Genomic DNA, 10,895 nt, shown 5'->3' with positions numbered 1-10,895 from the left:
TATAATATTAGGTTAAAAATAACTTTATATTCACTTAAATCTAGTCCAATTTGTACAAGATTGTAAGTTATTTGAAGTTTTATATTATATCCAAAGTAAATATCCATAATCATTTCATTAATTTATTTTAAAAATAAACACAACTAATAATATAAAAGACAAAAGTATATTTTCATGAGCATTGAATCTATTAATATTTCTATAATAATAATAATTATAATAAAACACAAACTACACAAATCTTAAATTATAGTATGACTAGTTTATATATATAACTACCAAAATTTTAAAATTCTACTTAAGGTAATTGCATTTGAATTGAATAAGGAGCTGATCATTCCATGTTCTACTTCGTTTTTCCTATATTAAGATCAACCAAAAAAAAACAATTCCCCTCGGTAAACTCCCCAGTAAGCAACGAATTAATGAACAGAAAAAATAATAATAAAAAAGTTCCCGCTCTAGATATGGGATGGGCGGGCTAAACGAAAAGATTGGATTCTTCAATTTTGGAAATAGAAGGAAGAAAGAGTGGAATTCCAAGAAAGCCCTGGAATATGAAACGATATTTCTTTAACAAGGGGAGTGTGTTGCCACCACGAACAGAAACCCTATTGCCCTCCTCTTCTATATAATGAAAAGGTTTGCCCTGGAGAAACAAAATCAATTCTAATCTAATCTAATGGAGGGTGGGGCAGAAAAGAAGAGAAGAAGGGAAAGTAAGAAGAAAAAGAAGTATTTCGAGTGTGATGGCAAAGCAGGAGGAGGTCATGGACGGCCGGTAGAAGTCAGTGCTAGTATCATGGGGTTGTTTTCTGAATTCGCGTTTACAGGTTGTTCAGGGGGGACAGGGCATGCTTCCTCCTACGCCTCCTCCGCTCGACCTTCCATCAAGAAAGTCGAAAGGGAAGAAGAAGCTCAGAAGAAGAAGAGGAAGAGATCACCAAGGCTCACTGCTGCTCAAATGCGTGATGTGGCATACCTCAGGAGACGGCCCAACAACCGTTGGATTCCGCCCAAGTCTCCTCACGAGCTTCTTCAAGAGAATCATTACCATGACCCTTGGAGAGTTCTCGTCATTTGCATGCTATTAAACTGCACATCGGGTGGTCAGGTAAGATCCTTGTTTTTATTAATGGAAATCAGCATAGAAAAAGCATGATCCCAAAGAAATTTCTAATTGCAGGTCAGACCAATTTTAAATGACTTTTTCACCCTATGTCCTGATGCAAAGACCACCACTAATGTTGACCAGAAAGAGATTGCCCATCTAACACGCAGTTTGGGTTTCAAAAACACGAGGGCTGAGAAGATAAAACGCCTTTCTGAGATTTACTTGGAAGAGGACTGGACCCATGTCACCTTTCTGCCTGGTGTTGGCAAGTAGGGAAATTTCTGTTCAGTTCGCTGTCTGCTATAGCAGTTTGCATTGATGGTTTTTCCAAACTGATCTGACTCATTTGAATTTCTTGTCTGATTGTTCAGGTATGCCGCTGATGCGTATGCAATATTCTGTACAGGGAGGTGGGACAGGGTGGTGCCAGAGGATCACATGTTGACTAGGTACTGGGAATTCCTTCGCAAGGGTAGATGGATCATAGAATAGATGGATTGTCTCTGTTTTGTATTTTGAAGAGACAGATCACCTGGGGGTTAGTTTATACTATGTTTATTGTGTCCCTAATACTAGGTCTTTTGTTGCCAACTGTGTGTGGCAAGTTAAACCCCCGATCTGTGTCTAGCTTTGAATAGCCATTCAGGTATAACTAACTAATGGAGTAGTATCCCAGCTATGTTTGGACAGAGGGATTGGCTATGAAGTACTGTTGAATTTGAAGTCTTTTAAGATCCCAGCTATGTTTCGGTAATTACTCATAAGAGTATTTTAAAGGGAATGCCAGCTTGAAAGGAATGTTGCTCTCTTCTTCTTTGGAATTGCAAATGTAGCTCGATGGATTACTCTTTGTGCTGTTTCAGAAACTTCAACAAGTCCCTATCAGATTCCTTTTGAGCCTCTGTAATTTGCCTGAAGTCTTTCCCATGCATATGAAGTGCACATGCTGTTTTGTAAGTTTAAAGCTTCCAGTCGCCTGTTGCAAATAAGAGCAACAAAACAGAGGAGACGAAAACGATCCAAATTTAGTTGCTATACGGTTCTAAACCGAGTTCTTGGCTATCATATTTTTGCTCTCATGATTTCTAAACATGGTAAATTGGCACTTGAAACACATCATCGGTCGATGTGTCAAGGAGATCTCCATGTATTTTCATTACTGGTGGAAACATGAAGGAAAAAAACCATTTATTTAGCAGCCACAACATACACCCTTGTGTGTAGCATTGCAGCATGCCATGCTCTGAATTCTTTAGGATCAAAAACTTAAAAATTGTGCCTCTCTTCACAATGTTTCATAAACTTGTGATGCTATTATTATCTTAAAAAACAACCTTAAAAGGCTGAGAGGCTTTGTTGCATTCAAATGATCGTTTTCGTCTCCTTTGCAAAAGCAGGAACAATCATGGAGACCACCTTAAAAGGTTTTGCCAAGCGCAATATCCTGTGTAAGATAATAAAGATTTTCAAGAATTTTGTAGAATGTGTTTTGATTAATTATTTGAAATTCTTTTTAGAGTATTTTGAATTTTGTAGCATATGTGTCGATTAATTATTTGAAATTCTTTTAAGAGTATTTTCAAGCAAGAATAATTTTTTTAGTTATCCATTGAAATATTTTGAAATATTTTATTTATAGTGCAATTTGATATTATAGGTAACATCCCTAAACTTTGGATATAAATTTTTTTATATTAGGTCTGAAAATAATTTATATTTTTAATTGGTTAATGAAATGTTTTTCGTCTTATATAACAATTTTAGTGGTCCATCAAATCAATTTAAAGTATTTATATTTCTAACCCATTAAGATTTTTCTGAAATTATGACAGCTTTCTTTATATTTAAAACATATTTCAAGTGTCAACAACAAAATTATGTAACATATAAAAACCCTGGTTATTAAACTTGGCCTAGTGGGTTGATGACACGACCAAAAGATTGATATTTTTTTTCAAGTACATGAATGTTAAAGTAATAAATAATCCGGTAAGACCGGGGTCGAACCATAGGGAGGTTAATTGTACAAATTATAAACAATTATTATAAACAACAACAACAACAATAACAATAATAGTAATAATAGTAGTAGTAGTAGTATTAATAATAATAAAAAAAAAAAAAAAGAAGTTGATGAGAACTTTGAGATGAAAGATTAATGTAAGGATTATACAATGATAACAACAAATATCAAGGTTAGAGGATCCACTAATGGTATGTCCAACAAGTATAGTATAAATTCTTATTATTCAATTGGAAACCACACACAAAGGAGGCTTCAATCAGATTATAGATTGTTAACATGATTACATTAGTCATCTTATTCATTTAATGCTAATACGTATAAATCTGATCAGACATTCATGATTATAACTTATGTTAACAACAAATCAAGTTCTTTTCATAGCTTAGGTGTTGGTTATACTATACAGTATGAGCTATGAAAGTGTCAAGCATTTATTCTACAAAGTGTTATACAACATAAATCTAGATTAGTCATTTAACAAGCAAAGCAAATCTAGTGAACAAGATAACAAATAGAAAACATGTTAGTATCAAACATTAAAGTCCATATTAAGTTTACACTATACTTATTCTTACACCATTAGTGTAACCTTTTCACCTTGACATAATAAACTTAGCTAAATATAATGAGAAAAAAAAACATAAATAAACAAGATAAAAAATATAAATAAGATAAAAATTAATTAAGTAAATGAAAGGAATTGAAAGACATAAACAAGATATTAATGAAAATAAAACATAAGCATTACAAAAATACAAAGAGAGAAAGCAAAAGTATGATTTTGATCTGGAGACCAAGATGCCTAAATGTATAGAAAATGCCTCCTTTTATAGGTCAAAATTGGGAACTATTGATATGATGACTAATTAATGAGTGGGTGACTAACTCTTGACTTGGTGACAATCCTTATCTTCTCTTGTCTACCCAAAGTGTCATTGATAACGTTAGAATTATAACCACTTGAAAACATTAAAGTTATAGGACATTGTTTCAGCTTTCCAAACAAATAAATGGAGGTCATTTGGACTTCTAGAACTCCAGATATGGGTCAAACACTAAACAGTGTGTGGGTTGTAGGATAGATTCAAACTTCTTTATTGTTGCTACAATTTGGACTTGAAAATGACATTTTTAAATCTTGGACTCCTATAAAAGTTGTAGGCCTATGTCTTAACTTTTCATCCATATAAAGTAGATCTAAATCCAAGATCTACAGCTCTAGATATGATTCAATTACCGAACAGTGTTCCGATTTGGACTGCACCGACATCTCTCTTCTAAGTTTGGCCATCTTATTGTCCTTTCAATTTCAGTTCTTAAATTCATTAATCAATCCTTTCATTTATGTGATAGGCTTGCATTTAAAATGAACATTTACCACAAATTAAAGGTATCTTATATTATTAAATATGTTATTATAAAACATGTTTTAGTTAAGAAGTTATTGATACTTCAAGTGCGAAATGATGATATAAAACCTTGATAAAAATGCAATTTTAAGTATTAATCAGCTAACCTAAGACCCGGTGGCTAGACCAGTCTAGATTTAATAAAAGACCGGTCGGGGCAACAACCCGACAAAACTTGATCGACTCGGTAGGTTAACCCATGACTCGATAAAAATAAGTCCAGGTTTATTAAATTTTTCTCTCTTTCAATTCCTCTTTCCTTCACTTGATTCTTCCTTAGATTAGTGTTTTATATGTTGGACTTTGTAAATTTATAAGGTTATTCTTACTTAATTTTTTTTTCCTTTGATTTTTTTTTATTTTATGTTTTCCTTTTACTTTTCTCTCTTTTCTTTTCTTTTCTTTCTTCTTCAATTCTGCTTCTGCCTAGTTGGCAACATATAAAAGGAAGGAAAAACTGATTTGTTTTATTTTTTAAGGGAAAATAATCATTTTAAGCTTAATGAGTCCTTTTGCTTCTATTTGACAGTCTTTATTTTTTTTTTGTTAGCACTACCAAGCTCCGTTCATCCTTAAATTTTAACTAGATTTTATTCAATATATTTTAAGGTCCTTTATAAAATTTCTAGTTAACTTGATCGAGAATTACAAACTTGTTTTTTATATAAAACTAGTTAATCTATGATTTTATACCAGAGGGTTTACAGATATCCTCACCAAACTCTTGTTCAATGTAAATTATCATAAAATATACTAAGAGCTTCCTTTTCATTTTAATCCATCAATATATAGCATGATCACCTATTACACCTAAGCCTTCAATAATAAATCTATTACACCTAAGCCTTTATCAATATTTTAATATATTGATGGATTAAAATCTTGACTTGGGTTATAGCACACCCAAGCTTTCAACATGGCTCCGCTCTTGAGCTCGGTCGATGTTTCAAGGAGATATGATCATTCATTAAGGACTAAGGTGCATGATCCAAACCATTGTACTCCTTGGGTTGCATATGGGGGGACATTAAAATAGTAATAAATAAACAAACAAATAAATAAAAGTTTCTTGTAGCGATATTTGATGCCAGCTTTCCCTGCTAAAATAATGGTTTGCCCATCATCTGTAACGTGACCTCCAAAGGTTTACTGATCTCCTCGTAAGCACAATTACAAGAAACACAAGTACTCATTGACAACCTGTTGAAAATAATGGCGATGCTAACAGAAGAGATGTAAACATTGGTCATCTTTCAAGGTAATACAATTTAACTTACATTCCCCTTTCAATCATAGTACCACTCTCAACCTCATTGAAAATGGGAGTAAAGACCTTATCCTCGTTCATATTTTTTAGTCCTTATAACCAAACTAGTGCCAAATAAAAGTGTGATAATAAAATCTTACTAATTAAAAATTATGAATTGGTAGTAGAGCTAGCGTATTGCGTGTTAAAAGTAACACACCATATTCCATATTTTAAGTGATTCTAGAAAAAATTTGTCTAGAAACAAGTGTTGGAAAACAAAATTACATGGGTGTCAATGATGTCTGGATATGTACCCTCCTCTATATGTAAGATGACAAGCTTTTTCAATGACTCATGGCATTTGTTTGGTATCGTGTTCATGTTCTAAATAGAATTATATATTTTTTTAAAAAATTCTATTTAAAATTATTTTTTTATGTTTTTAAATTGTTTTGATGTGATGATATCAAAAATAATTTTTTTAAAATAAAAAAATATTTTAATATATTTTCAAGTTTTAACCTACATAGTATAACTGTTACTATACCTCCAAACTCTTGTATAAATCTTTAAACTATACTCGTAATAGGTTGAAACTTGAAAGCATGATGTTGTTGCGAAGACCAACACATTCCTGAACATTACCCTTCAATTAACATAAAATAAGAAGAAACATTAAGGCATAATGTGACTTGGTACATGCACTCCCCCGTTTTTCTTCAAGGTTTGAGTTATTGAATGAAACTCCGCCGTCCGATCTCGGTATTTTGTGGTGGGGGGGGGGGGGGGGGGGAGGGTTAGCTATTAATTATCCTTACTCAATAAGTATTCTAGTTATGTATTTCACATTATGCATAAAATGCACACACGTGTTTTTCATCTCTTGTGTATTCCTCTTTACACATATTAAATTATGCTTATGATTACAAGCTTAGTTATAGGCTTCAAATCCTAAACAAATAAGAACTTAAACTACTTTTTTTTAAAAAAAAATCTTAATTTGAAAAGTAAACATATTCCATTAACTTAACTAGTTAACTGATTTATTTAATTCAACTAGTCAACCAATTCCTCAATTTTTTAACAAAATTGAAATTTAGTTTTCTTTTAACATCCTCCCCTAAACTTAATTTCTTTATAACTCCTAGCATATCTTTCATCTTGGCAATAACATAATGTTTGAGTAGTTTAGTGAAAATGTCTACGGCTTGATCTTGGGTCTTTATATACTTGACTTCAACATCCTTGTTTGTAATATAGTCTCATAAGCATTGAAATCTTGTATCAATGTGCTTACTTCTATTATGAAACATTGGATTCTTTGCTAAGGAAATGGTTGATAAGTTGTCTACATAAATTTATGTAGGCTTTGCTTATGGCATTCACAACTCTTTCAATAATCTTTTTAGCCATATGGAATGATAAACACATCATGTAGTAGCTACATATTTAGCTTCACAAATTGATAATGTAACTATACGTTGCTTCTTTGAACTCTATCTGAATGTTGTGTCTACTATGAAGAAGACAAAACCTGTAGTGCTCTCTCTATCATTCATATCTTTAGCCTAATCACTATCATTATAGCCTATAAGTTCAAAGCTTATTAGAATATTCATAAAACATGCCAAAATCAACAATATCTTTAATATACTAAAAAATTTGCTTCAAAACTTTGAAATTTGTCATAGTTAGTATATGCATAAACCTACTTATAAGCCCTACTCCAACTAGAATATTTGGACAACTCCATGTCATCTATGTTAAACTCTCAACTAGGCTCTTGAATATTGTAGAGTTTACCTTCTCTTCTTCATCATTCTTTGATAACTTCACTTCATACTCAACTAGAGTACTCCTGCATAATCCTTCATTTTGAACTCTTTAAGAATCTTTTTAAAAACTTCTTTTAATTCATAAAAATTCTATCTTTTCCTTGCTTGATCTCAATCCCCAAATAGTATGTCATAAGACCAATATTCATCATCTCAAACTCCTTAACATTACTTGTTTAAAGTCTCCAAATATCTTTGAATAATTTCCTGTAAAGATCAAATCATCCACATGTAAGCATATAATAAGAGTATTATTACTCTTTTTTATCTTTACATAGATAGCATATTTATGGGGGAATTATACAAATCCAATCTTTAAGAAATAATCATCAATGCAACTATACCAAGCCTTTAAGGCTTGCTTTAATCCATAAAAGACTTTGTTTAACTTTAAAACCTTATCTTCATGTCATTTCACATCATAATCTATATGTTGCTCAATGCAAACCTCCTTTTCAAGAAAACCATTTAGAAAAGCTGATTTGACATCCATTTGATGGATTTTCCATCTATATTAGGCATGTAAAACCCAATAAAAAATAATAATATGCCAGCCTATGCTAGTCAAGAATTAAGGGAAACTAACCAACCTATTCTAGGGAGGAATTGGGGATGGAGAAAACCAGGCCTAGATCAACCAAAGAAGGAATAAGAACAAGGTTAACAAGCCCCTAAACACCCCATCACATTTATGAGTGACATTAAAAATGACGGGGAGAAAAAGTGATGACTCTTCCTCTCCTCCAAAACGGGGCAACAACCTTAGCTACACCAACCACCCCTTCCTAAGAAGAAACCTAACTAAACCAGCTTGAATGCCATTTCTCTTGAGTTTTGAGTGAATAAAGAGTTAAAGAAAGGAGAGAAAACCGATAAGATGGAAGAAGAAAGAGCCTAAAGAGTCAGCTGGAACAAAAGAAGGAAGAAAAAAAAACAAGAGAAAAGAGGCAGAAAAACTATTAAAAACTCCCCTAAGGTTGCTTAAAATCATGTAGTAAGAATAACATCACTTCTGTACTTGTTTCTTTAAGATTTTGGGACAAAAGAGAGATGGAAACCTCAAGGAAAAGACTTAGGGTTCTTACACCTATGGATTAGCATAAATTAAACAGGAAGATTGAAGAAAATAAGGCTAAAAAGGGATATAATTCTAGAATCTTTAACAAAAGAAATGGGTGTATATGGATGAACAAACTTTAACTAAGGACTGGCCAATTGAGATAATGAAAGAAGATGAAATGAAGTGATAAAATGTGTATTTTTGACCTTACTAAACTTGTAAAAACATGCTTGAGCTAAAGAAAAATTCATGTTTATGTTTATGTATTGATTGTGCATGTATAATTGAAGAACTTTTATGAAAGTGAAATGAAAAGAAAGAATGTGCAAAATCGTGATCTTGTTAAATCCTTATAGGAATGCTTGAGCTTAATCGAAAATGATGCCATGATTAATGCCTTAAGTTTGTTTGTGTGATGAATGAACTTCTATGATTATGTACCAAGTAAATTTATATGTGATTATGACATGTTATTGTGAATATACTTGTGATAAAAATGACAAATTACATGTGCAAACCAGGGAGAAAATGGACACCAATGTTTGGTCATAGAAAAAGAGAGAACCATGAAGGAACTTGCCATGATGAACACCTTTAAGGAAACAAGTCATAGGACGGAAATGAAACTCTTGTATAATATGAAATTACTATTAGTTTGTGTTAATGTATTGCTATGATGCAATTGAAAACACAAAATGTATGATTGTGGCAACATTAGGTATTGGTCTTGAAGTAATGGTTAATATCAAATAATCATCTCATCACAATAGCTTAAGTTGTTAGGTAAGGTTCAAGATATGATTTATATTATTATCTAACACATCCTCTTAAGTGAAAACCTTTTAGGCTTGAAACTTGCACAAACTCACATTACCTTTTACTTAATTTTTATTAAATAAAGGGGTGGTGAGATTTGAACTCGTGACCACTTGGTCATCAAGGCTCTGATACCATGTTAAAAAACCATCTTAACCTAGTAGCTTAAAATGTTAAGTAAGGTTTAAAATATGATTTATATTATTCTCTAACAATTAGAAAAACCTTTGAAAAATATACATGTTTAGACTTGGTTGCGTATTGCTCAATCACTTTGTGATAATTGTTTTCTTCAACATCAACTGCATGAATTGTGGAGCATAAGTAGAGCAAATACTTTTTGAGCAGTCATAGTGGAGTACTACTTTTGTAAATATTTTATGATGATTATAACTGATCAATGTGATAAATGGAGATATACTGTTATCATTATGATTTCTTTTTTAACAGCAACATTAAATCAAATTATTTATCTACAGTACATCTAAACTCAAGCCATCAGACACAAATAATATAGAGGATTTCTTTTTCAAGGCATAAATTAGATAAGATATAGCGTCAGTTTCTTTTTATCTGCCTCTTGAGATAAATGAGTACCCAACTTACTAATTAATGGTTTTAAATTAATAAATGAAAATCTTGGATTTTTTCCTAGTGACGATTCTCATCTTCATATAGCAATTGAGCATTTATTTGAAAAAAAAATAATAATCAAAACTTACTACATGTTGGGTAAGGGAAAATGATAAAAATTCATATAGAGTTCTCACCATTTTTTTTTTTTATGAGAATGAGTTCTTTTGGTTTAGTTCAAACAATTTATCACACTCGCACAATATTAAGGAATTTACCATACAGTACCCAAAAAAATATTAATGAATTTACCACAGGAAAGATTGAAAGAGATTTTGACAGGAATAATGATTACTATTCAGATACGTTGGATACTAGTGTCACTACATAGAAATTGCAACGGAGGCAGAATCTTTATATTGTGCTACAAAAGCTTAATACTCATATCAAGGGGTACAACACATTGTAGCTATTACTTAGTTGACACAACCAAAAGATTGATGTCTTATCCCAAGTGTAGGAGTGTCGAAGTAATAAATAACCCGATAAGACAGGGGTTGAACCACATGGAGGTTAACTATATAAATTATAAATAACAACAACATCAACGATGATGATGGTGGTGGTGGTGATGATGAGTTAAAGAGGACTTTGAAATGTAAGATTAATGTGAAGATTCAACAATGATAAAAATAGTTGTCAAGGTAAGAGGATCCACTAATGGTATTTCAAATAAGTATAATATAAACTCTTTTTATTACTTAACAGGAAAACTATAAACCCCAGGAAAAAAATAAATAAATAAATAAAAGT

The 10,895-nt window shown here is 31.8% G+C and overlaps 1 protein-coding gene across 1 annotated transcript; it reads left to right on the top strand.

Annotated features, from left to right (window-relative positions):
* Positions 1 to 605: 605 nt before the first annotated feature.
* Positions 606 to 1,965, top strand: LOC105119278 (methyl-CpG-binding domain protein 4-like). Its single transcript, XM_011017400.1, has 3 exons — positions 606 to 1,114; positions 1,187 to 1,383; positions 1,486 to 1,965. Exons 1-3 carry the CDS (start codon positions 683 to 685, stop codon positions 1,604 to 1,606), a joined length of 750 nt encoding a protein of 249 aa, XP_011015702.1. The 5' UTR covers positions 606 to 682; the 3' UTR covers positions 1,607 to 1,965.
* Positions 1,966 to 10,895: the final 8,930 nt, after the last annotated feature.

Source organism: Populus euphratica, unplaced genomic scaffold (assembly GCF_000495115.2).
Source record: "Populus euphratica unplaced genomic scaffold, PopEup_1.0 scaffold2724.1, whole genome shotgun sequence".
NCBI lineage: Eukaryota > Viridiplantae > Streptophyta > Magnoliopsida > Malpighiales > Salicaceae > Populus > Populus euphratica.
Note: the sequence above shows the minus strand (reverse complement) of the source record. Positions and strands in the feature narration are given on the sequence as shown.

What these genes read in the sequence shown, in the direction of transcription:
- LOC105119278 (XM_011017400.1), top strand. Translation starts at nt 683, where the DNA reads ATGGAGGGTGGGGCAGAAAAGAAGAGAAGAAGGGAAAGTAAGAAGAAA. An exon ending in ACTGCACATCGGGTGGTCAG is followed by an intron (nt 1,115 to 1,186) that starts GTAAGATCCTTG and finishes TTCTAATTGCAG; the next exon opens with GTCAGACCAATTTTAAATGA. An exon ending in TTTCTGCCTGGTGTTGGCAA is followed by an intron (nt 1,384 to 1,485) that starts GTAGGGAAATTT and finishes CTGATTGTTCAG; the next exon opens with GTATGCCGCTGATGCGTATG.